General features: G+C 36.1%; 1 protein-coding gene across 1 annotated transcript in view; it reads left to right on the top strand.

The window, feature by feature from the left end:
- Positions 1-27,721, top strand: part of LOC131063812 (probable methionine--tRNA ligase) — a 111,486-nt gene that overhangs the window by 29,778 nt on the left and 53,987 nt on the right. Inside the window, exons 8-15 of the mRNA XM_057997755.2 lie at positions 10,138-10,228; positions 10,477-10,583; positions 10,723-10,837; positions 10,928-11,046; positions 11,195-11,260; positions 11,371-11,499; positions 11,673-11,813; positions 11,957-12,077. Coding sequence (XP_057853738.2) covers positions 10,138-10,228; positions 10,477-10,583; positions 10,723-10,837; positions 10,928-11,046; positions 11,195-11,260; positions 11,371-11,499; positions 11,673-11,813; positions 11,957-12,077 — 889 coding nt within the window. The remainder of the gene's footprint in view (positions 1-10,137; positions 10,229-10,476; positions 10,584-10,722; positions 10,838-10,927; positions 11,047-11,194; positions 11,261-11,370; positions 11,500-11,672; positions 11,814-11,956; positions 12,078-27,721) is intronic.

The following is a 27,721-nucleotide window of genomic DNA, read 5'->3' as shown; positions in this document are numbered from 1 at the left end:
CTAGCTGAACATTCATGCACAATTGGACATAATTGTTTGGGAATATTTGTAAGGTGGTATTTGGGGCGATTGATACCTTGACACATCAATCCAAATAGTTTTAAATAACATCTTCCAGTTGGATCTAGGATGCCATGCTTCCAAGTGGCACACCCCTTACATTGCTTTAACTTCCACTTCTTAATGCCATTGGTGCTTCTTGTACCCAAATGATTTTTTTTGTATGTCAAGTTTTTAGCCAAAACCTTCTCATTTCTTGATTGCAAATCATACTTCAAATTTTTGTTGTGGTCATCAATGTTGTTTATTGTCGTCTCTAGTCAGTGTCTTTGCAAAGTCAATGAGAGGAGCTTTCCAAAATATCTCAGGAGGCAAAGATCAAAGCTTAGATGATGGAGGTAAGGCAAATTCTTTTTCATAGTTATATAAGTATGTTCCTTAACTGGAGGGTTTGCTCCCCAATAAAGGGGTGCAAGTTTTGCGAAAAAGTTAGAAAGTTGCATCATAGTTCAGTGGTTCTTGCCTGATCGAAGAGGGACAATAGTTAAAACTTGAAAAACTGTAGAGGTGCAAGAAAAGTTTCAAGTCATAACGATTGTCAATTAGAAGACTTATCAAAGTGCAAGAAGAAAAAGTATAAGTCACACTCCATTACAAGGGAGAATATAAAACCTGAAGGATGAAATTGTTTGCCAATTATACGGAATGTACCATTGCAAGGACGGAAATCATTTGGAAAAAACATAAAATAAGTGCCCCTATAGACAGGTGCATGACCATATAACGATTTTTATAATAAAAGCCAAAAGTGATCAAGAACAACTTGTAAGTATCCTCCGAGGTGGCAAATGTTTGGTGTCATAAAACCTCCGTATTTTTGTGACAGTTTGTAGACTGGTCCTAGAGTTTTCAGCAGTGTTTTATGGCATATTTTCAATCATGAAAAGGCAAAGACAGAAACACTCAGAATTGCAGATTTGACCAAGTATTTTCTGGCAAATATATTGTTGATTTTTCAAATGTAAAACAAAGGTTTACACAGCAGTTTTGTGACAGTCGTGTCAGCAGTCTGCACAACAGTTTTTGGTCCATTCTCAAACACAAAACAACTATTTCCATACACTACAGGGCTTTAGACTATCCAAGATTGCTGATTTCAGCTAGTGTTTGGTGTAAAAGTTACATAGGGAAGGTCTTTCCAGATTCAAGGTGCCAAGATTGCTTAATAGGGTTCTTAGGATTTCTTCAAAGGAATTGCTGTGGCTAGACCAGAAGAGTTGCATCAGAATTACTAGTAGAAGCAAGCTATAGATTGGCTATTTTGAACTATAATCGTTTACAAGGAGATGAACACTTTTTGGGAAATCTATTTTTGAACTGCTATTTTTTAGATCAGCTATTTTTAGACGGCCTCCTAGGTCTTATTATTGTTGATATATCTATTTGAAGATTTCCTAATTTGGAATTTGTGGACAAAATGGCACAGTAAGCTTGCTTTTTCTGGTGTAGAATTTGTAATTAGCATTTTTTTTCATTATTTCTTCTGCAAAACTCTGTAAATGCTTACAAATAATAGGTGCTGTTTGCAATTAGATTTGAAATGGAATTGGGTATTGCCTATTTTGCTGCAGAAATTACTGCTCAATTTTTTTTTTATAAACTTGTGTATGTTGTCTGGGTAAATCAAATTGTTTTCCCTGAAGATTGTAGGTTTTGTGTTGCTAATTTCATTGAATTGTGAACGTTGTAGCTCTGTATAAAGTTTTCTTTATATGATAAGCTTAATCTTGTGTGCATCCTTTGTCTGAACCAATTCAATCCTTGTGTTGTACACACTCTTTGATCTCTGCTTTTAGTTGGGAAGAGTGAGCATTTAATTACTGATATAGGTTGTTTGCTTTAAGTGTAAAGACATAATTCTTTCGTCTAGAGTGTAAGTTTTGATAAGCCTCGTGCCCTTGCCCAAGAACTAAAATATAAACAATTTCTTAGTTTCTTTTGCATTGTATGTTCAAAACCTTGAGAGTTAAATTCTACATATTGTAAAAAGCTAGAGGTTATGTCCGTAGGTTCTAGGATTTTTTTAAATTTTATTTACAGTGATAGTGACCTTTGCCTTCCAATATAAAGAAAGGTTTACCACGCGTGCTGTTCTGTTTTGTGTTAATTAAAATAGTGGCAGTGTCTTTACCTCTACAATTAATATCATTTTAGAAGTTCACATGCAACTTCTAATATATTAAAAAGAACAAAATTATTGTCTTTATGGATGTTGATAAAAAACATTTAAAAGCTTAGTTTCTACATTTATTACATAGCAATTATAAAAAATTGGTTTCTTTGTGGATGCTGATAATTTAAAAAAAAAAGTTTTACATTAAGTTTAGTAACTAGAAAAAGGTTTCAGAACAACAGCGCTAATTTTAAATGCAATTACAAGATTTTATATAAATATATAATTAGCATTAGGCAGTTGTTTAATGTTTATTGAGCATGGAGTGATATTTTATTTTACTATTTATTGCTCTTTACAAAAACTTTCTTTCCTTAAGCATTACAAAATATTTAGCATTGTGAAATCAGGAATATTGGTCACAGCTCACATGCACATTCAAAGAAATAAACTATTGAGATATTCAGATAATTCTTTGGATTCATAATATTTTAATTTTGTACAAAATAAAGGAAAGATATGTGGGTTGTGTTGTGACGTTTTCACACATTGCCCCATTGCAAATGGGGACCCCCTACTTTTTAGGTCCTCTCCGTCTTTTGGCCTTTGTTTGTTGGGTCTTTTCGCGGCAGTCTCGTTAGTCCTCGTAGTTTGCAAGTGTTTGGAGGTCAATTTGGTCAAGTCTGCAAGTCATTTGAGGAAATTTGGTTAAGTCTGGTGTCTGTTTTGTCTGTTCTAAGGTTTCATCCTTCAGATTTGGATTTGAGGCCTTTCCTTTAGGATTTTGGAAACACTGAACGTTGCATTAGAATCAAGACCCTTTAAGGTACGTACACGTGGAATTTGAGTGAATTCTGAGCAACTTTCTATTTTTAGAAAGTTCCTATATTTTTAGGGATTTCACTACCTCCTAGATTGGTCTAATTTTGCCAAAAATCAAACTTGCTATTTTTAGTAAGTGTCTTTGCATCCTGTTTTGCCCTAATCCTAACATCTGTTTTGGGCAGGTTCTTCACAGGTAGACACTAAAGACTGAGCATTCCTAAACACTTCTAAATTTGGAAAGTCGAAAAAGCAAGCTTATTGAGCAAAAAGAAAAAAGATGGCTAGGTGTGGGAATCATTCTAGAAGTGGAAAGCATTGACAATCTCCCAAGTCTTGCATAAATCTACTTCAATTCCAAAGATGGTGTCTCAATTTGGCAGTTGATCAAAATGACTAAGTCTGGGGTGGTGGAGGAATTTTCCTCCACCCCCAAAATTCCATGATCATGCCAAAACAACGCTCAAGTTGGAGTTGGGGCGCCAGAATGAAGGGGTCAAGGAAAAGAGCAAAATTCGAAAAATTCCTTCACTGCATGGAATCAACGCCCAGGTTTGAGGTTGGGCGCCAAACAGAAGATGTCATGGAAAAGTTACAAACTTAAAAATTCCTTCACATAAGTGTTTTAGCGCCCAAATGCTAGGAAGAGCGCTCAACAGAGGGTTCCTCCACACGCAAAATTCCTCCATGCTAAATTTTCACCTAGTCGAGGACTTGAGCGTCAAATGGGGGGTGTCAAGGAAAGTTATCAAGGGGTCTAATTCCTCCACTCCAAGTTCACGCTCGTGACAAGGAAAGAAGATTGAATTGCAAGGCATCGAGGAAAAGCATTCAAAGTTAAAAATTCCTTCAAGATATGGTTTTAGCACCCAAATGCAAAGGGGAGCATGCCAAATTTTCCTCCACTATGCCAAAATAGCGCCCAAGATGGTTGTGGGGCACCAAATAGGAGGTAGCAAGGAAAAAGTGAGCAAGGGAACAGATCCTCCACTACATGGAAACAATGCCCTAGTCAGGCATGGGGTGCTAGAATGAGGGTATCAAGGAAATGTATTTGAAAATTAAATTCCTCCATGTTGGCAATTTGGTGCCCAAGGACAAGGGTGGGCGCCAATCCCAAGGCGTCAAGGGAAAAGTTAAATGAGTTGAAAATTCCTCCTTGACATGAATTCCAACACCCAAGTTTGGAGATCAAATTCCAAGGCATAGAAACTCGCAGACAAGGATAAGAATTGAAAATAAAGTCCCCCCCTGGAAATTGTTTTTTTGAAAAATTCCATTTCAGGCATGAAAACTTGTCTGAATTTCAATTTTTTTTCAGATTTGGCTAAGCAAGTGAATTTTCTCTCTCTTGGACCTTGGAACTCAAAATTGAAAAATTCCTAAAAAATACGAGATGTTAAAAATTGATGGAAAATCTCCTCCAAGACAGGGCAAATTCAAAATCTCAAGAAAATTCTTTCTGGATCAAATTTTATCTCTATAAATTCTCTCTCCAAGGGTTTCTCACCAAGTAGCAGCTAGGTCAACGCATGTTGAGCTAGTGGCTGATTCTTTTGCATGCAACCGTCACACGAGGGAATGATGGGCATTTTTGGCAGTGTGAATAGTTTTGCATGGAGGAATTTTTATTGCACAATGGGTGATCTTTTGCATGAGGGTGCATTGATTGCATAGTGGGCACCTTTTGAATGTAATGGTTAAGTAATGCTTTATGGGTGCCATTTTTGGCAGGATTGTAATTAATTGTATATGGGCATAATTGGCATTTATTGTTGATTCCCACCTTGTTGCATCATGTGTGGGGAATCTTTCAGGGAAAACCCTAATTAGGGTTTTGCATGTAATGGTGGCTCAAGGCCTAGATAAAGGGGTACCCCCCTCATTTGTAAAAGGAGGCAGATTTGTATGAAATTGTTGCGATAAGTTATTGAGATAATAACAGTGAAACATTGTTCTTTGATGGTGTCCATTTAAGTTATTTTTTCAAAACTTGCATGGTTTCACCTTCCTCACTTAGAGTAGAAGTAGTATAATGCTTTGATTTCAATGGAGAATGTAATGGTGTTTGATGAATTTCCATGGTTCATACGTTTTACTTCTTGTTGATTATAAGCTGCAATGTAAAGTTAGCCTGAACCACCAAATCTGTGCTAAGTTCGATTGTGAATAGTCGTTTGGATTGCATCATGTTGGGTATTCAAATGCACTTTTTCAATGTGAAAATCATTCAACATTTTTAGAAGATTGCACCGGTTCTTGCAGAGTTGTAGTTAAACTTGGCGAAGCAGAGCTTGGTTTATTTGGAATTTGTCCACTAAAGCATCATCTATTGATATCACTGCCCTTAGGAGTAGATTTAGATCCTTCTAACCCTTTCCCCTTTATTTTCAGTCCATTTCAGTTTAGTTTGTTCAAAGAAGCATCATAGAATTGCTATATTTGATGATGAAGTTCCAGCCACAACAAAGAAGTGAAAGAATGATTCAAATGTAAGTCCCCTTGTATTACCAGCATATCACATCAGGCCAATTGAGTCACGTATTGATAGGAACCTTGGAGTCGATTGTTTGAACTTATTGCAATCTTAGCATACAATTGTACTTTGATCAAGAGAGAGTAAAGTGACCGTTGGTTAAAAAACACGTCAACAGGTTGGCTGTAAGATACCACCCTATTCTGCTCTAAATTGATTGTCACAACTCTGAAGTAATTCCTATCAAACAGTTGGCATGCTTTTCAACTAATGGTCTGAATTTTTTCTGAGTATGGGCTATTTTCTGGTTACTTGCGTTGTAACACAATTAACTCACTTCTTGAACATAATAATGTCAATAACATAGCTTGAACAAATATATGTTTTCATGTAATATTCAGAAAATTAGAACTCTGTCGTTAGTACTGAGACATTTAATTTCAGCACTTGACATTTCTTTCCACCCACTTTTGATATAATTTTCCTTATCAAACTTGATGTTGCTTTTTTTGTCAAACAGTTGGCTGGCTATCCATAAAGGGTTGTTTCTTCCTTTCTTGAATTTATCTGATGCTTGGATGATATCTGGTGTGTTCGATTTAATAGTTTTGCATACACTCATTCATTCCACACTCATGCATTAATGTAGCAATAAGTTCGAACAGTTTAGCACTATGAATAAGCAACCAAGTAACTTGGATTAGCAAATTTCAATCTCCAATTTCTTAACAGCCAAAGGACAAGAGTTTTCATTCTCAGATTTTTTCGAACAATACAGTCTCAATGAATCAATAACACACACAAATAACAGCTCAGAGCACCTGTTATATATCCTGGTTGCTGAAGAGCCTTTTTCCAGTTGCTGGTTTATGACTATGTTGCCTATTGGTGTCCATGATCTTCCTACATAGCACACGTGCACTGTTCAGTGGTGCTACAGCAGACAATACTTGTGCTGTCCGCCTTCCCACCGTGACTCCCGCCACATTCTACTAACAGCGAACTTCTCTTCCAATACACATGCCAAGATTCGCCACGAACTGGACCAGGCTGTTACGGCCTGAATGTAAAGCAGTGGCTACCAAGGGACTCGCTGTGTGCTTTGCAGCCAATGTCGAATGACTGCTGCAGACGTGGGATACTAACTCCCCTTCCAAAAACATAACTCTCTATAAACTACTTCAGCGCTGATTGATGGAGACTTGACACTTACCGGAGTCTGCGATTTGTCCCTGTACTGCCATGTCGAATCTGGAACAACTATACTTTTCTAGAATGTTCAAGCAAACCTTCCTTCAATTCAATAATCAAATTGCAACTACATTCTTTGATGCTGGAAACTGAACAAATACCTGAGTGCTGCGAGTTCTTCACAACCTGACAGAATCACTTTGCCAATGTACCATTCAGTGCCAATTTGTTTAGAATATTTCTCAGACCTGGTCTTTCACAGGCGTAAGAAATGTAACCCAAGAGGGATTTTGTCCTCAAGAGCCAAAAGATTTCCAGAACTAATCCAGAAATACAACTCCCAAATAACACAATTTCCAAGATGTCGTTTCCAGCATTAAATGCCCTTATTTAAGACCTCATTTGGGCTTCAATCCCAATGCACCAAGAATGTGGGATAAATAACTTCCTTTTCAAAATAACACTTCTCACTTAAGTCCCTTTTAAAATTAAAGTGACTTTATAAATAATGTACTATTAATTTAATAGTCACTTTATTAATTTGAACTCCTTTTTCCTCTGAAAATACCTCTTTCATTAATATAATAATATTTTGACACTTAAGGTCATTGTTTTATGCACCCAAGATTTAAAACCTTTCGCCCCGGTTCCAACGAGCTATAACACTAAGGTTGGAATTAAATATTTTAATTAAATTTAATCAACCTTAGTAAAATAATTAAAATAACTCAATAATGCACCAAATTTGCGAAAACTTGTTAGAACACATCGGAATCAAGTTCCGATCACACGGGAGTGATCCTGATGATGAATAATAGCAAACGAGGCTGATCGGGTGACTTACTAAAAATAGACGGCTTCTCCAAGATTCTTGGAGACCAATCCAAAGGCCAGAAATCACTTTGGAAAGTGGCGTATAACTGTACCAAACTAGTTGAACACATCGGAAACATCAGATTACTCATCTGAACAAGCTGACGTGAACCCAAAGTGTCAGCTACTAAAGCTTGCTAGAGAACCTGAAAAATTGGGGACATTACATTGGCATATACTTGAAAAGAACTTGTGAAGTCTTAATCACTGAAAACATTTGTGGATGCTCTCATTGTTTTTGTTTACGCTCCAATTAATGGAAAGATATGTGGATAATGTTTAGTAGACTTTGCAATCGGTGCCTGACAAAACAAATACAACTCAAATACTTTGCAACTAAATGGACAACTTGTGTGTGTATTTTCAGTGTTTGAAGTGCATATTTTGAATGTGGTTGTTAGGTTTTCAAACCACATATGAGGGTTTTCAAAGTTGGTCAGTTGTGTCTGCAATACATGTTAAGCTGGTGATGACTACTCGCTGGTTTCTTGTGAGTATTCACATTGCTACTGACTTTGCCCAAGTTGTAGGTGAATCTGGGGGTGAGTTAATTAATTTCTGTAATTGGGTTTGTTGATGATGAACTTACGATCCTTCATTTCCTCCTTTATTCCACCACACTCACCTCAAATGTTTGAAATGCAGGTGGTTTACCTAAACCTTTTGTTGTAGAGGAAATTGTTGGTGTAGCGATGTATCCCTAAAATAATTTGATTATTACATTCTTCTGGATTGTGAGTTTGGTGCAAGCTTCAATGCTTTCACAAGGGATATGTAAAAGTTGTGCATTAACTCTTGTAGTGCCGCCCTTCTAATCCTCTAGGCAAATGTTGCATTTCCAGTACCAACTCCCGAATTAGTTGCCTTATTAGTGTCAAGAAACATTGCAAATTGACGCAAAGAGATTTCTCTTGTAAAACAGGCCTTTGGCACATGGGCAATCCATTTGCAATGCACTTTCAACAAAATTGCATGGGTTTGGCTGGCCTCAGCTTATTCTTCCATGGTTCCCTCAAATTCATCACCAAAATAAAGGTTTTTGTTGGCGCTGAATTAACTCATCCTTGAAAACAGGTGCAACAAAAAACAAGAAGCTTTTTTAGACAGCGGAGCCTAAAAAATAGATTTTGCAAGACCAAAACAATAAAAAACAACAGCTTTTACCTGCCAAAAACAATAAAAAGTAGTAGCTTTACAAGTTAAAATTTATTAATTTGTAAGCATTGGAGGTCTGATTATAACAGTATTGAAGTTTTAAAACAAAACTTTATAGCATTTGCAGATCTGGCCAAGTATTTGACATTTCAAAACAAAACAAAATCAATAAAAAGAAAAAACTACAAAATCAAAGACATTCTAGTTTCTTTCGCCTCTCTTCACTTTTCAACATCTTGAATTCTTTTCTTGCTTGCAAAACCAAAAATCTGAAAATGCAAATGAAAACAAGAAAATTATAGTGGACCAGGGCAGTAGGAATCAAATATATTTCTTTTATGTTAGGACCTTATCGGCCCACCACAATATTTTATGATTTTATGAATTTTTTTTAAAATTTCGAGTGTTCATATTTGTGTTGTGTTAGTGGGACCTTGTGGGGGATGCCACAAGAATGTTGGGGATGTCATTGGTATGTTGGGAACATCCCATGGTACCCTTTGTGGGGAACACCTCGAAAGACACCCCCAAGTTGAGGGAGAGACCTTAGGAAGTACCTAAAATTTTGAAAAAAGGGTGAATTAGTGAGAACGTTCCATCCCCATCTCTCCATCCGTATGACATTTTTTTTGGCTCCAGAATGACGTGAAAACCTTGAGGATGTGTCCTTAGGGAACACTGGCATTTTTGTTCAATGAGGTGCATGACCCTACCCCGCTCCGGATTCAAACATGTGACCTCAACTATGGAGTACACAAGCCTCTGCTAAAGGATAGTGTCTATAAGACTCCCATTTGACTGCATGCATAGTGTATACTTGCCTCGTTAGACTGTGTTCGGAGAGCTTCAACCCTAGCTCTATGAGGTCACAATCAATTAGCTTTGTTGACTCATTGTGTGGTGTTTTTTTAATCCGAGACACAAAAACATTGTTTTTTTGTTTGCTATATCTCCAAGCCAGGACATGCTCAATGTCTATCCTAAAAGGGCACGTTCCAGTTCTGCTTCAACTCAGCACTGAACTCTTCATTTCTCTTGATGATCACAGGATTTACATGTGATTGGGCTTGCACATAATCCATCACTACACAGGAGTTTGTCAAACTTAAGAATTCTTGTAAAATATGTTGAATACAAAGTTGGATTTGGCTATTTTTGTTTTCTTTGTCTTGGGAATTCCATTCTCCATTATTCTGGCCTTTTTAATGGTTTAGTTTATCTTTTTTTGTATACCATTGTTAATTGTTATGATTTTTTTATCTGTTGAGATATCAGGGATGCCGATGGTCGCTTCTTGTGCTCATGTATCTTTTATAATCCACGCAGTCTCCTAGTTATATATAATTTTGTCTTTCTTTAACTTATGAAAGAGGTGATATTTCATTGGGATGCAAGTTTTGTTAATTTCTTTTCTTGGAATCTTTACTTATGTATCTCTATGACACAGGTTCTATTTCCTTCAACACTGCTTGGAACAGGAGAGAAGTGGACTTTGATGAAGACAATTAGTGTTACTGAATACTTAAATTATGAAGCAGGTTGGCTTCCTATTGAAATGTCTTTACATGAATTTGTATATGTGATGTTGTTCCTCACATTTTAAAAAGTATCAGCTAGAAAGTCCTTTGCAATGTCTAACCTAATTGTTTCTGGCTAAGTTGAATGCACAGAACCATATCATTTGATGTGGCTTCACATCCTTGTTCTATGGCCTGCTTTGAGTTCTGTAATCTAATGCCAATTATTGTTTTTGTCTAATATTTTAATTGCTGATTTATTTTCATAGGAAAATTTTCTAAAACCAAGGGGATTGGTGTGTTTGGTAATGATGCCAAGAGCACCAATATCCCTGTTGAGACTTGGCGGTATTATTTGCTGACAAATAGGCCCGAGGTGAGCGTTGGAGAGATCATTATTCTCAAATTTGCAGCTCTTCATAGGAATCTCCGTTCTATCTGTTCTATCAATATTCTCCACGAAAGATAATGAATCTTTTGACTAGATTTCTTACTATTTATTTTTTGAACTTCAGGTGTCAGACACACTTTTTACATGGGCAGATCTTCAAGCAAAACAAAATAATGAATTGCTAAAAAATTTGGGTAACTTTATTCATCGTTCCTTGAGTTTTCTTGCAAAACCTTTGGGTGAGTATTTGTTCTATGTGCTAGTTTTCTTATTTTCAATTGCATACAGGTCAAAACACAGATTTGTGATGTATATTCAATCGCATACAGGTCAAGGTTATGGGTCTGTTGTCCCAGATGCTCAAAATGCTGAGATGCATAAGCTAACTGCTGATCTGGGCGAGAGAGTTGGAAAATTAGTTGAACAATATGTTGAGGCTATGGAGAAAGTAATAAGATTTGTTTCTTTTAATCAGTTGATGCATGTTCTATTATTTTATTTTAATAAAAAGCAAAAGTTTTTTGTAAAATTTTGAACTCTATAATCTTTTCACATATTCTAAATCTAGCTTATTTCTTGATTCCTCCTGCATTTAGGTTAAGCTTAAACAGGGTTTGAGAACAGCAATGAGCATATCCACAGAAGGAAATGGTTACTTACAAGTAATCTTCTTTCTAATTTCCATTATTCTTTGGTTTTTAAATCTTAATTTTTCATGGTTAATGTTCTGCGATTAAAATTAAAAGATACATGCTATTGTTACAAAACATAGGATAGTCAATTCTGGAAACTTTACAACGAAGACCCAGAAGCATGTGCCATTGTGTTGAAGACTTCAGTTGGCCTTGTACATCTGTTGGCAACTTTATTGGAGCCTTTTATGCCTTCTTTTTCATACAAGGTGAGAACTAGTCATTAATGATCAAGGAATTTGCCAGACCTGTAAGCCATCTTTGTGCAGGTCTGATGCTGCTTCCAATATGAGTTCTTTTCAATAATATTTTTTTAAAATTCCATAAGCTTCTACCATTGTTAAGTGGAACTGGAGGATTATATATTGAATACCTTTTACAGGTGCTAGAACAGCTCAATCTGTCGCTTGAAACATTATCACTCTCTGATGAAAAGGGAGACCTTGAAAAGGCCAGAAGGCCTTGGGACATTGTTCCCTCTGGTCACACTATTGGAAACCCAGAACCACTGTTTTTAGAAATGGTATTGCCCCATTACCTTTGAATTCTATCATTGTTATCTGTGCAAATTCCTTTATTTCCAATTAAAAAGGTATTATTAATAGGGAAACTACTTTCAAGGTTAATAATTTTCAAGCTGTGACCTTTATTTGTGTTGTGGTCTAGAAAGATGAAGAGGTTGAATACTACAGAAAAAAGTTTGCGGGCAGTCAAGCTGACAGGATCCAGCAAGCTAATGCTGAAGCAGCAAAAATTGCCGAGCAAATAAAAAATACCACAATTTCAGGTTATTTTTTTCACCTTTTTGAAAGACATCAGCAACAGTTTAGCAAAGAATTGGGCAGCTGCTAGTTGCTCTGCAAAGTTAATTTTGATTGAAGATTTTGACCATTTCTTTTATGGATGTCTCACAGTCTTGTCCTCTATCCTTTCTTATATGATGTGGCAAATGAGTATCGGATGGATGTGTATTGAAGTAATGTGATGAGCATTATAAAAATATTATGTAAGATGCATTCACTGCATTCCCTTTTATCTGAATACGTGGCAGTTATCTCCTAACTAATTTTGTCACAAATAACTTAACAGTGTAACATGAATTGTGACTGAAATTTTTATCCCAAATAATACTCTAGGAAAGCTGCTTGATATTCTCCGAGAGATACCAAACCAATTGCTTGCTTCTCTTTTTGTGTATGTATGGAAAATCATAAGTCAGATTGTCATCACCGTCTTATTGAAGGTGAGATACAACTGAACTCCCCTAGATAATCTTGGACCAAATTTCGTTGTTTCCTCCTAGAATAGGTCTTTCATGACCCTACAATTTTCAAAAACCTTGAATGCGCTCGACATGTCATTTATGAGATTGAATGGGAATTTTTGCTGGAGAATGTTTTGTTTCTCTTGATTGGGTATGGTCCTGTTGGTCCTTGTGGTCATCCATCTTCCAACCACATGGGGATTGTATATATGATGGCTTAAAATGTGGTTATTTCCTTTATTTTCCTTGAAGCATGAAAGACATCAATAACCAAATTACTCAGCCCCATTTGTAGACGATCTCAAATACTACCTATCATTCTGTTTTTCTCTAAGGCTTTGAGGATCCACTTGATTTGAATTTCACTTAAAGCACATCTAGGCTTAACATAGACTTGGTTTTTAAGAATATGTTGTACTTTAATGTAATGTCCCAAACCGAATTTTCTGATTTTTCACAAGTTTCACAATGCGATGCATCAACTTGAACAATTTTTTATCATCAAGATCCTGATGTGGGCAGGGTGAGAGCATACGGTGAAAGGATATGAGTAATATAAAATTATAATGCTTGTTGGTGGCAAGCCACACAACTTACGATGCATGTAAGTCAAAGATACAATATTGGTTTTGGTGGCAATCCTTATAAAATGAATACAAAATTTACAGTAAATTTGGTAGAGAACCACACAGAATGATATTATGAAACAATGCAAAATTGGTATTGGATTAACACCACAAACTTTGAATTTCTGTCTACTAAAAGTCACCTCTGAAAGATGTAATAATTAGTACAGAAAGATTTGATATAAAATCAAGGAACAAGTCTTTAATAATGAAAATACCAGATGATAGTTGAAACCTTTGTATGGTTGATGCAGGAATGTGCAGAACAACAGATATTAATACTTAAGAATTAGAAATTATTAATGCAAAAATAATATTGCAGATGGTATGACAGATAGTAATGAGAATCAATCTCAATTTCAACCATATGACCACTCAAGGTAATAATAAATCAACGATATGGTGTGATTTCCTTTTAATACCTTTCATTGACAAATATCATGTATGACAGTTGCTTAATAATACAAATCCCAATCCTTTGAAGAATCATGACTCCATTTTTGTCGGGTACGACAGCCAATTAAAATAGTTTCTCCTTAAAAAGTTCTTTCCTTGTTGTCTTGTGTGACACCCAATGTTAAATTACTTCTGTCTGTCAAATGTAGAATAGTCCATGAGGAAGTGGTATGGCAGAAAGTAATGATGACTTGGATGCTGTGTCAGACTTAAAGGTTCTATAAATTCATAGAGCAGCATATGACAATGTTGTGATCCTTTCCCGAGGTGTTATGACAAGTATTAACTTGCCTTTCAATAGTCTTCAACTTAGACTTGTATGATGCTGCAGGAATAGTACGATACTGTGATGGACTCTAAGGAAAGGTATGGCTCGTAAAAATAATGTAAATATCACTCCATAATATGTGTGACTGTATTAACAAAGGCTACAATCAGATATTTCTATGGTACAACCAACAAACAATAGAAGTATCACATTATAATAATAAAACATTTGCAACCTACCATTATTAAGATATTTTGAAATCACCTCAAAATTGATCTGAAATATCAGATTCATAAGCATACTGAAATCTGCTATCACAAACTGGAGTTGAAAAATAATAGCAAGCTTTCCACACAATGGCAATCCTTGAACAGAATTGCTCAAATGGATAATAGAGTTTTTGTGCTCCAAATTTTGATGCCAAAAGAGTTTTCATCTTTAGGCAAAAAGACGAACACAAGTGTTTGATCTTCAGGAAAAAGGGGTTTATATAACAATGCACTGGAAAATTATTGATTTTTGTATTCTTTTTCTCCTTGCCCTCCAAAACTTTATTTGAAGTGTCTAGAAAGGCTTTCTAATAAAACATTACTTTTGGCTCTTTGTCCTAGTGACACTTTATTGATCCTCTCTTAAAAATAACTTTTATGCAATTTTTTTATAAGCTATATCATAAAGTGACTCAGACGACTAAAGTTGTTTTTTACCTTATCATCCCTATTAGCCTATGGGAAATAGGCTTAATGTAATGTCCCCAACTAGTGATTACCTGAATATTGTCCTAAATTAGTAATTTCACAATATAGTTTATCATTTTTCACTATATAAGAGTAACTTCATCTAGTCATTCAATAAACTGAGGAATAGACAAATAAATACATGGATTAATAACAAATATATTACATAGAATGATAAACATGTCTTTCTACCCATAACCAATCATAGTTTAGTTTGGTAGGAAAGCCTTGCAAGGGTGCCTACAAAGTGCTCAACCCAACTAAGCCCAAGAGCGTGCAACATCCCACTATGATAACTCACATCTTGGCCCACAAGAGCTAGGAACGTCCCACTATGATAATTCCATCCCTTAGGGTGGCCTACTTAGCTTGGGAGAACTGGTAAACTGCAATTCAGTAACTTCCTCCATTCATTCCTTTGATTGATTACAAGATAAGACACACATATAAATAATTTAAGAAAATATAATCGAATAAATTTATTCATTATATTCATAATAACATATATTTACAAGTATATATGTATGTTTATCAAGCGAATATAAACCTTACTAACATCATTATCATATATAAATCTATTATCCTTATTCTGATTTGAATATATATACATACATAAATAAACGAATTAAAGTATATTATCAGTTATTTATGTATTTGCTAATTACTTATTATATAAGTTATTAATGCTACCTCTGCCTAGAAACATCAATTATTAGTATATTTAGTGGCTGTAAAGGCAGACAGATCTGACATGCGTCAGATCTGGTCTGCCACTGATATGAAACTAAGTATGACTGTCATACATATTGCAGTCTATATTAATATTAATATTAAATTCTGCATAAGAACATTATCAGACTTCATATATTAAGCACATTCCCATGCATACCACCAAGAACAATGATGATACTGCCTGTAACTTAATAACAGTTCTGATCTGATCTGATCGATGGTGTTGTCACCGAATGCTTTTAATTCCTTTCCTTTATATCTCTCAATGTGAAGGAGAGGTCACTTTTCTTCATCATGTATGCCCTTTGGCAAGAGACACACCCTTTCACCTTTGAAAGAGTGCAACTCTTCATTATTTCTATCACAAATATATTACAGTGTCCACGGTTGCAGTCAGGTTCCTTTGTGAGACATTGTTTCATAGTTTTCATTCCCTTGCAAGTACTTTATTCCCTTCTGTCACCATGATATAAAGAATACCTCTTATTTTCCACTTTTCTAATCACATGATCTTTTCCTTATAAAATTCTTTTTTAAAACTATGTTGTTATGTAAATTAATTTTAATGCAATTTCTTTCCCTGCTAATTACACCTTTGCTCCCCCTCCATCTCCCAAACCAAAATTTTGCAATAAACACTCTTTTTGATCAGGCTTTGAAGATTTGGTGTACAATCTCTCTATTGATTTTATGGTAGTGCTCGTTAACCACAGGCCAACATCAGATCTGTTGCCTTCCCAACCATAGACAATAAGCTCTTATCGTCACCCCCTAGCACATTACATGTCCTCCATGTTGTTGAATTTGCTGTCTATTGATGCAATCATGACCTTGCATATATATGAATCAATACCTCCTAATAGACCTCAATAGACCTCAAGTTGTCCATATACTTTTGGTGCCAAGGATAGGGTCAGACCCATATATTACAAGTTACATATGAGTCTCCCTTAGTTGCAAGTTACATTTTAACTTAATCACAATTTACATACAAGTGGTTCGCCCAAATAGGGCCTGCCCCAAATTAGACTCATACAACTGAGATATCCAATGCCAAGGCCGACAGGCCACTTGGCATTTTGTGCACTAGGTTGGCCCTAGAAGGCATCTGAGCTAGCTACACAATAAAACTCTGAAGCTTATAGAACTAGGCCCTTCATATCGAATTTCATATTGAATCTGATACCATATGAGGGGATCAAGTGAACACAAGAAATAAAGATGAAAATATTGTTATTAAGAATGCAACTATATACAATTTAAAAGTTCACTATTTAGGTTAGGTCAAAACTTAAGTACTATAACAACCTTATGCTTCAAAAAAATTATATTAATGCTTGTTGGTGGGCCCCAAAGTTTGGGGGAAGATCATGGTGATTGGCCGTTCTAAAGAGGTGGTAAGTCATTCTATCATTTTTTTTTTCAAAGTTTAAAGTAAGAAATGTTTGAATTTTTTTTCTTTTCATTTTTTCAGTTTAAACTTGCATTATATCTCACAAAATGACATGAGCAGCAGTGACAATGAGAGAGTAGTGACAATAAAGTGGAATAAAATGAAATAAATGTAAGAGTTTCAGCCTTATTAGTATGTGGAAGTGTCAGGAGTGTAGAGTCACTGAATCCATTTGAGCAGCCTTGCCTTGCCTTGAAACTTTATGCAAAGGGTCCTTTTAACTCAAAAAAACCTCTTTTACAACTTGTGATAACTTGAGATGCTTAAAAGAAAAAATTAGGAGGGAGTAGGGTGTGCTTGTGTCACATTTGCAAGAAAGATTTTAGGAGCTAGAAAAGGGTATGTTCTCGTTTGTTGGGTGTTACTAGCCATGGAGTTAAGGTTTGTCCAATAATAAAGGAGGATGAGAAGCTAGAGGCTCATAGATTAAGTATGGAGGCAAAAATGAGGTCTAAAAGTGTAACAATGCCCATACATTGTTTTTGACAATCATCTATGCCTATGCTATCCATGGTTGGTAGTGGTAGTCAAAGTCACACTGTTCAAATTCGAGTTCAAATTTAGATGAAGTTCAGCAAGGGTGAAAATTTGGATTAAATTCGACCTATATAATTTTATTTTAAAAAAAATATAAATTTTTTATTGTCAACCTCAATAATCTTGAAACTTTTTTTTAAATATTTAAATATATTAATTGTAGAATAAAACAATACAATATTAAATAATTAAAAAATATGCTTGTTAAATTTAAATTAAATATGTTAAAGTTTAGTATATTTGTTGAATTTGATTTAATATTTTTACGTTTGTTGAGTTCTAGCTTCATATTTAAATTGATTATTCTAATATGATATGTTAATTTATTATAAAACGGAAAATTATAAATAAATAAATATTAAATCTAGTTATAATAAATATTTTTTTAACAACTAAATAAAATAAATTTTGCAATTTGGAATTAGTAAATTTAATCCTATTATTAAACACTAAAAATGCATCATATAGCACTTTTATAATTATATTATTTAACATGTATGTTTATAAAATTAAGTTTAATAAAATATAAAATAATTAAAATCTATTATATAATTTAATATAATAGTTTTTCGAGATAACAATATTAATATATATGGTATACTTAATTATTATATAACATTTAAAATTTATATATTATATTATGAAAAAATTAACAATTAGTATTTTAAAGTATTTGATTTATACTATACATTTTGTAAAAATATATTAATAAATGTAGGTTATAAACTATATTGAAGTCTTGAAAAATTAAACTTAAAAGGCTAAAACAACTATATAAATAAAATGGCCTTCCTCAACAAGCGTGGTGGTGGTAGAGGGAGAGGCAGCGAAGGGATTCACCTTTCCACAAAATACGACATTTGTAGGGATTCGGCTCTTCACAAAAAGTAGCGACGACACCAGTGGATTCTCTTTGAGATGTAGTCTATATATTTGCCTTGCCAAAATATGCAGTCTGTATTCACCACTCGCCAAAAAATATGGAGTCGCCTCTCCTCATAATGCACTCAGACTCGCAGAACCAAAACACTCAATATTGCTTTCATTCAAGAGTCGTATTGATTTGTGCATTTAAGGGGCTAGAGAACAGCTCTTCATTAAAAAAATGGTTGGGAAACCCTAAAAACTATCACAAAACTCTAAAACTATCACTTTTAAAATGTTTAATGAAAAAAATGCCGATTTCTTCGTATGAATAATTGGCGATTTTTATCAATTTTTTTATAAATATTTGACATTCAGCAAGAACCGAATTTCATGGTTGATATTTGCCGAATGTTGTGTCTTAGGTGGTAGTAGTGATATTGCCACGAGAAAAAAGGAAGATTAGGTGTATTGAGAGGCCAAGGACAGTCGCAATTATGGTCAATGTGCAAACACAGGATGTGACCATTGCTAATTTTTTTTATGCCTATGCCTATTAGAGTAATATTAGAATATTTCTTATTTAATGGTCATTTAATGTACTTTAGTAAGTTTAGCTAGTTTCTATTTTCATTTTTAGTTAACTATTGTTTCGTTTAGAAACATCATCTTTGTAATTGCGTTTAAATGGAGCTTTGCATCTCCATTGTTTATTCAATCAATTATCATTTCATGGTATCAGAGCCATTTTAAATTTTTTTTGCGAATTATTTTTTCAAATAAAATTCGTGGGCATTTTCAAAATTTTTCCTATGATTTTTTTAAAAATCGAGGATTTATTTTTAAAGTCATTTTGAAGGCAAATTTGAAAGTTTTTTTTGATGTTTTTTTCCCTTAGGTTTTTAATGGGCAAAAACTTGGATTTGTTTGTGGAAATCATGTTGTTTTTCTGTTTTTGCTATGCACGGGCTTCCGAAAGATTTTCCGAGTGATTGTGTGGACATTGTCTTTTGTTTTTACATGACTAGTGCATTCTTTTTTGCTTGAGTGATGATGAAGGCTTTGTGTTTGTTTTGCGTGCCAAGGGTTTTAGTTCACCGCAATAGGCATGTTTTCCATGACACAATTTTTTTTGGTGGCCAAGGGTTGTTCAAACATTGTGATTTCTGATCATTTTCCTGTGCGATGATGTTTTCTAGTCTTTTTCTTTTCGTGTGTCAGCATTTGTGGTATTTTTTTGCAGATCGTGGGTGTGCTGGATTTGTTATTTGTAGTAGTCTATTGCATTTTTACTTCCATAGAAATATCGCCGTTTTTCTCTCTAAGAACAATTGACTAGGGTTTCTTATGATTTATGTAATTATATTTGCAACCTAGGGTTTTTGGGTTTGTAGATCGTGGGTGCTTGCGGCTAGGGTTTTGTTGTGCAAGTACAACGTTTTTTTGTAGGTGTTCAAGTTTTTGATTTATTTTTTAACAAAATAAGGGGTCCTACTTTCTACATTTTTTTAATCTTGGGATTTGTGCACGTTGATTGATTTTGATCAATCCATCAATCTTTTGCATAGCCTTGGGATTTGTGCCCGCAAGCTTTGTCATTTTTTGACTTGTTTTAAAGTTTGCAGTCATGTGTGACATTTTGTGCATCAGAAAGTGTGAACGATGGTGTCTTTGATGAATGTTATGTTGGAAAGTAGTCAGAAGTTCAATGGTCGCAATTATAACATGTGCAAACAGTGCATGTTAGCCATCTTTGAATATCGGTGTCTGGATGAGGTCATTTTGGGTACTACGACTCAACCTTCAACAACGGGAAAAGATCAAGACAAATATGATGAGCGCAATCGAGAAGTAGTCATGCTCCTCAAATTATCCATCACTGATGATTAGCTCCCTCAAGTCTCGTTTGGTAAGACCACTCCAAAAATTTGGAAGCATTTGAAGGACCTTCATGAAACGTCCAACAAAAGCCGAGTGTTCTTTCTGAAGATCATGTTGTTTTCCATGATGATGGATGATGAGATGTCTTTGAGGAGCATCTTATGAAGATCAAGGATATACGTGATCAACTAGAAGCAATTGGTCGCACAATGGAGGAAGAATACATGGTGGTTACGCTCAAGAGTTTACTTTGGTCCTACGAGCATTTTATTGAGACGCTCAATATCACTTCCACTAGTGTTGATCTCAAGTTTCTTGACTTCTACAACAATCTTCTGCATTAAGATAGATGGAAACAACAGTTTGGCAGTGTTGCCTATAAAATTTTTAAACTTTGAAAAGTAGCTCCCCTCCACTTTTCCTCTTTTTAGCTTTTATTGCGGCCTTTCCGAATTCCTTAACTTCTGTTGCGGAGTTCTCAACTTTTAGAACTACCCGATCGACCGATCAGCTTAGGGAAGTTCGTATAATGCCACCACCTTTAGGAGGTTTGGCTTGTGGATGCTTTTGTAAGGAGTTTGTTGGTTATGAAGTTGCTCGATCTCCCAATCTCCCGACTCTTCGATGCTCCTTGTGTTGGGCGGATGTCCAACTCTCAAAAATTTAAAGGACATTGTTGGTTCTAAGAAAGGACGTTTGGTGTAATTAAGACTAGTGGTTTTGGTACCTTGGATGGCAACACGAGTAATAGTATAGATAGGTTTCGCTTGGCCATCGACGGAATTAAATGGGGCTGTCAGGATGATAAGAATAACGGCTTCTTGCCGTCCCTTCTTCCACCTCGTCGATTGCCACGTCATGAAAGGTCTTTAAGCAACCCAAATATGAAAAAAGGTGGCGGCATGCGTTACTTCGTTTGATGTTGTCATTCTTGCAAAAAACATTAAAGGTAGCCAAGGGGAAAATTGTCATCATAATTGCATGCATTAGAATGGTCTTGCCTCATGATGATGAACTGCCTTTTCATAATCCAGATTTGAATTGGCCAGAGTTAGAGCAGGAAGATATAGTCTGGCAGTTACAGTCTTTTGCATGGAAAGCACAAACCGATTTCAGTGAATATAGGAAGACCGTCACCCTATTAGATAAGATTGCAAAACAAGCTGAGAATCACGAACAATGTCTACGAGACGACCTATCGGCAGGAAGAAACCCGAATAATCGACTTCAGCAAAATGGTGCCCCAGTTGGAAGAGGTCCTGTATTGCAGCCTGATGTCAACCTTGTGTAGTGGCACATTCTTTTGAGCATGTCTGATTTTTCTCGAGCTCCCGTTTTTGATTGGGAAGAATTTGAGGATATCTTGGTGACACTGGTCGAAGAAGCAGAAAAAGCAGATGAGATCGACAAGCGGATTGCAAAGTTGAACCCGATACGTGACGATGGAGCCCGAGGTCTTGTCGCCTTACCTGTTGTGAGGCGATTTATATTTTGTGTTGCTCTTTAGGATTTTGTTTTGAAATGGTCATGATCAAGACTGTTAGCTTTAGTAACCGTTTCTCGGGAACGGAAAGGATAGGAAGGTTATAGCTATAAATAGGTAGATTAGTTAATTTGAAGGGATCTTTTGGGCAAACTTTGTTTTTCTCATTAGAACATAAAGACTTCTATGCATATGGTTATCTGCTATTTTTAATATAGAAGAACTTCTAGTGGCTTTCATATATGCATAGGCTTTGAATTATGGTGTGTGGATGCCTTTTTGTTCTTTGAAATGGATTTCAGTTAGTGAATTTATGTTGAAATGGTGGATGATTTGAAATTTCAGTTGCTGTGGAATATTAGCTGTGAATGGTATTTCATAGTGGCTTTATTTTAAAATCTGAAAAACTCTAAAAATAATAGCTAGTATTGTGAATGCCTTTATAAAGCTTTCTGGTTAAAAGCTCTTTCCTTATTTGCTTTCTGGTTAAAAGCATATGAATTGTTTGTTTATTCATTGAAAATCATTAGAAGGTAGCTGCCACCTTGTAAAATAAGCAAAGAATCAGCCAGTTCATATTTAGTTAGGTTGGTTCAACTGTGGTTACATTTGTCATCTTTGTGGGCGTGAGGATATAGAGTTAGGTGACAAATCTGTTAACCAACAGGCAGCAACACTAGCACATTCTCCACTAAATAGACATTCATTGCGAAAGCCTCCAATAAGGGCAATATAATCCCAAGAATAATATTACATGCAACTATTGTCACAAGTTTGGTCATATGAAGAAGGATTGCAGGAAACGATTGGCATCTTAGCAATCGAAATAGGGAGGGCTTAGCAGAAGGCCCATGTTGTAGAGCACACCGAGCAGGAGTTTTCTTTTTATGCTTTTATGGCCAAAAGACCAGTTGACCATATGAGATCATCTGCTTAGTACTTTGACTCTAGAGCTTCTCGTCATTTCACAAATCGATGGGATTGGTTCTCAGAGTATATGGCTTTCAATGATTATGTGATTTTTGGAGAAGAGTATACTGTTGTCGGCAAGGGCAATGTTCAGATTCAATCTGGAGAGAAAAAATTGTTATTTTTCAATGTATACTATGTTCCAGGTATGGTATTGAATCTTCTCTTAGTCAGTCTGATTTTGTGCCATTGTGTGAAGCTAGATGTCATATTTAGTGAACACAAGTGCAACATTGTTGACAAGGAGACTCGCACTACAATTGCTATTGGCCTTGAGGATCATGGTCTTTATAGACTTGTTGACATTGGTGATTCTCAGGAGCATGTCATGGCAGCAAAGAGTTCTTCCATTATGATAGTTTGGCATCAGTGGTGTGGGCACTTGAATGTTCACTATCTCTCTTAGTTAACTTGGGAGAGTTTGGTTGTTGGGTTACTTGAGATTCAGTCACATAGTCTTGGTGTTTGCGGAGCTTGCCAGGTAGGAAAGCAACATCAGACTCCTTTCTTAGATGGCGACGCTTGGAGAGCCTCCAAGGTCCTGCAGCTGGTTCATGTAGATGCTTGTGGACTGATGAACATTGCACTAGTGAAGACTGCATTAGTCATTGGCGCTAGGTATTTTTTGTTATTTGTCAATGACTTCAGTAGAAAAATGTGGGTGTTTTTTCTTAAAAACAAGTTAGAAGTGGTTCCTACATTTCAGAAGTTTAAAGCCTTAGTTGAAAAAGAGTCAGGGTGTCCCATCAAAACTCTTAGGTCAGATAATTGGGGGGGGGGTTTGTTCTATTGATTTCTTCAGCTTCTGTGCACACCACGACATTAAGTACCAACTTACCACACCCTACATTCTTGAGTAGAACGGTGTTGTTGAGCAAAGAAACCACACAATTGCCGAAATGGCCTGGTTTGTGCTAGAACATAGGAATGTTCCTAAGAAATTTTGGGCTGAAGCAATTTATGTTGCAGTGTACCTTCTGAACTGGTCTCCCACATAGGCCTTTAAGATGACCCCAGAAGAACCTTGGTTTGGGAGGAAACCTAAAATCAACCACTTGAAAGTTTTTGGCTCTACTGCTTATTTTTGGATTTCAAATGCAAATAGATAAAAACTGGATTCCATGAGCCAGAAATTGATATTCATGGGTTACAGTGACAACCATAATGTTGTTTTTAGTACTTTCAGATTGAATAAAACTCAAAAAATCAGAATTAGTTTAAACTAGGTTAATTAATTTATTGTTTTCCAGATTTAAGCATAGTAAAGGAAATTAAAAAAAAGGACAAAGCACAGTTACCCTGGGAAAACCTCCTAGGAGGAAAAACCCAACCAAAGAGATCCTCGGATCTGATTATAGATTATGGTAATGCAATTGTTACAACACTTATCTCAAGAACTTGTAGAAGTAGATGTTGCTGTCACAGAAAGAATGGCAGATTGCTTCACTGTCATGTGTGTGTTTGTTGCTGATAGCTTGCTTCTTCTTTTAACCCAGATTTACAGATCCTCAAGAACTTTGCACAATCTTAACTAAGTTCGCCTCCTTCTAATGATGTAATTCACGCCTCAACTTGAAGACTTTCTTCCTGAAGTTCACATTCTCCAAACTTGTGTATTTCGCATGAAGTGAGTGCTACAATTGATGTTTGTGGTGAGAGTTGAATGCTTATTTATATAAGGAGCGAACCCCTTTTAGCATGTCGGCTTTTGCAAAATAGAACCCTTTTAATTATTTAATTTACTAATTGCTTAATGCAAAGTTAGGATAGGTCCTATCATGAGGCGTGTATGTTTTAGTGTGGCGTGGAGTTGAGACGTGGAGGTTTAGGGCCCAGCCCTTATGCATTGGAGGTTTAGGGCCCAACCCTAATTACAAACAACACTCCCTCTTAATTAGGGATGAGGACATAACCATAATCTTCCATCTTGCACACATGCAAAGGATGGATTACATAATCAGAATATTGTAGTCTTCCATCTTGCACACAAGCATATAATGGAACTACATAACCTTCCAGTTTGCACACAAGCATAGACTGGATCCACCTTGCATTGCCCGCAGAGGGTGGAGAGGATCCCTTTCTACCATCTTACATTGCCCGCAGAGGATGGTCAACAATTAGACTTCTCCCTGGGAAGTTTACAGTACCACCTTACATTGCCCGCAGAGGGTGGTTAATATTTACAATACCATCTTACATTGCCCGCAGAGGATGGTTAATAATTATACTTCTCCCTGAGAAGTTTACAATACCACCTTACATTGCCCGCAGAGGGTGGATTTATACAATACAAAGTATCACTGAACTTGAGACTCCCTCTCAATCGGAGTTTCATTTTCTACAATACCGAGTCTATCCCTGAAGTACACAAACTTCACTTTGGATAGAGGCTTGGTAAGGATATCTGCAACCTGCTCATCAGTGTTGACGTATTTCAGCTGAATGGCACCCCTTTGCACCATATCCCGAATGAAGTGATAATGGGTTTCCACATGTTTTGACCTGTCATGAAACACTGGATTGATAGACATTTTAATACAACTCTGGTTATCATAGTGAATAACTGTAGGGTCCCATGGTTGACCAAATAGTCCAGCAAGAAGCTTACGAAGCCACACTGCTTCTCTGGATGCTACACTTGCTGCAATATACTCAGCTTCAGCAATACTCAATGCCACTGAGGATTGTTTTCTGCAGGCCCAAGAGATCACTGCAGAACCCAAGCTGAAACAAATACCGGAGGTGCTTTTCCTGTCTTTGACGCTTCCAGCCCAGTCTGCATCAGAATAACCTTCCAAGGTTATTGGAGTGTTACGTGGATACTTCAGCCCAAAGCCAACTGTGCCCCGCAAGTATCTTAGAATATGCTTGGTTGCAACAAGGTGAACATGCTTGGGCAAACTCATGAACTGACTGAGGGCATTCACAGCAAAACATATGTCTGGTCTAGTGTTAACTAGATACATCAGTGATCCAATCAACTGTCGGTACTCGGATGGATCTGCAAATTTAGAGTTAGCTACAGAAACATTTAACTTCTTTAAGTTAGATTCCATAGGAGTAGACATTGGTTTACAATCCATCATTCTAAATCTTTTCAAAATGTCAATAGTATACTTCCCTTGACTTAGAAAGATTTCGTTAGATCTTTGCCATACTTCTAGACCTAGAAAATAATGCATTAGACCTAAATCTTTCATTTCAAATTCTGAAGCTAATTCTTTCTTGCATCTAATAATGAGTTCATCTTTACCAGTCAAAAATAAGTCATCCACATAAAGAACTAGAATTAGCATTTCATCATTGGCTACTTTAAAGTAAATGTTAGGGTCAGCGTCATTTTTACAAAAGCCTAGACTTAGCAAATATTTATCAATTTTTTCATACCAAGCACGAGGAGCTTGTTTAAGACCATATAGAGCTTTCTTTAACCTGCACACATGGGTTAATCTATCCTGAATCTCATATCCCTCAGGTTGCTCAATATAGACTTCTTCCTCAATGACACCATTGAGAAAGGCAGTCTTAACATCCATCTGATGTAGTTTCCAACCCTTAGAAGCAGCAATAGCAATTATTGTTCTAATGGAAGTATATCCAACAACAGGAGCGAATGTTTCTTCATAGTCTATGCCTTCCTTTTGGGAAAAACCACGCGCTACAAATCTAGCCTTATATTTTTCAATACTACCATCAGCATTATGTTTAATTTTAAATAACCATTTAGAGGAAACAACAGACTTACCTTTGGGTCTGGGCACAAGGTCCCATACATCATTCTTGATGATTGACTGATATTCTTCATCCATAGCAAGCTTCCAGGTATGATGGCTTAAGGCTTCTTCAACATTGCAAGGTTTAGTTTCAATGAGATTACACATTAAAGAAACATAGTTGGAAAATACCTGAGGTCTCTTAGTTTCACGGAAGGTGCCACTTGGAGTAGCAAATCTTTCAGCTTCTTGAATGGTGTTTCTTACCCAAAGTGGTCTCTTCTTGGTAACGACAATGTCACTAGGAATATCAGTGGGATTCATGGGTTCTGGAGGATCATCATGATCGTCTTGTGGTGGAGGTTCAACTTGCTCACTCTAAATTTCAGGGTTAGTATCGACATTCATATTTTGATTATCATCAGATTCATCAATAACACAAGAACCTTTCGATTCTTAAACGCAATGTCTTCTTCAAATTTAACATCCCTACTTACCTCAACATACCTTTGACCTGGGATGTAAATCCTGAATGCTTTGGAGGATTCACTGTATCCGACTAGCATGCCTTTCTTTCCGGAGGGTTCCAACTTTGATCGCTTTTCCTTGGGCACATGAACATAGACGGGACTTCCAAAGATCCTGAGGTGACTAATGTCTGGTTTGAATCCCGTGAAGGCTTCTTCCGGGGTCATGTTCTTTAGAGCACGATGAGGACATTTGTTCTGGATATATACTGCTGTTCTAGAAGCCTCAGCCCATAGGAAGGTCTGCAAGTCTTGATCGTGAATCATAGCCTTTGCAGCCTCCACAATGGTCCTATTCTTTCTTTCAGCAACACCATTTTGTTGAGGATTGTATGGAACACAAAACTCCCTCTTAATTCCTGACTCAACACAAAAATCATGAAAGCTACCGGAGGTGTACTCACCTCCATTGTCAGATCTTAAACATTTGATTCTTTTACCAGAGAGGGTTTTAGTTAATGCTTTAAACTCCTTAAATTTACTTAAGACTTCATCAGATTCTTTAGATTTCAAGAAGTAGATCCAAGTTTTCCTAGAGAAATCATCTATGAAGATTACATAATAAAGGAATCCACTAGGAGATGCTATAGACATAGGACCACATAAATCAGAGTGAACAAGTTCTAGTTTGTCTTTAGCTCTATTTTTACTTTTATGAAAAGGACTTTTAACATTCTTACCAATAGCACAACCTTTACAAGTGTTATCATGAATTTGACTGAGTTTAGGCATACCTTTGACTAATCTTTCAAGGGATGGAAGGGCTTGATAATGTAGATGTCCAAGTCTTCTATGCCATAACTCACATGATTCTGGGGCCTCATTAATGAGGGCTTGAATAGGGTTAGTAGAGAGCTTATAAAGACTATCATATCTATGACCAATTATACGAGCAGATTCAAAACTATCTTTCTTAGA

The sequence above is a fragment of the Cryptomeria japonica genome, chromosome 8, assembly GCF_030272615.1.
Source record: "Cryptomeria japonica chromosome 8, Sugi_1.0, whole genome shotgun sequence".
Lineage (NCBI taxonomy): Eukaryota > Viridiplantae > Streptophyta > Pinopsida > Cupressales > Cupressaceae > Cryptomeria > Cryptomeria japonica.
This window is presented reverse-complemented; position numbering and strand designations above follow the sequence as displayed.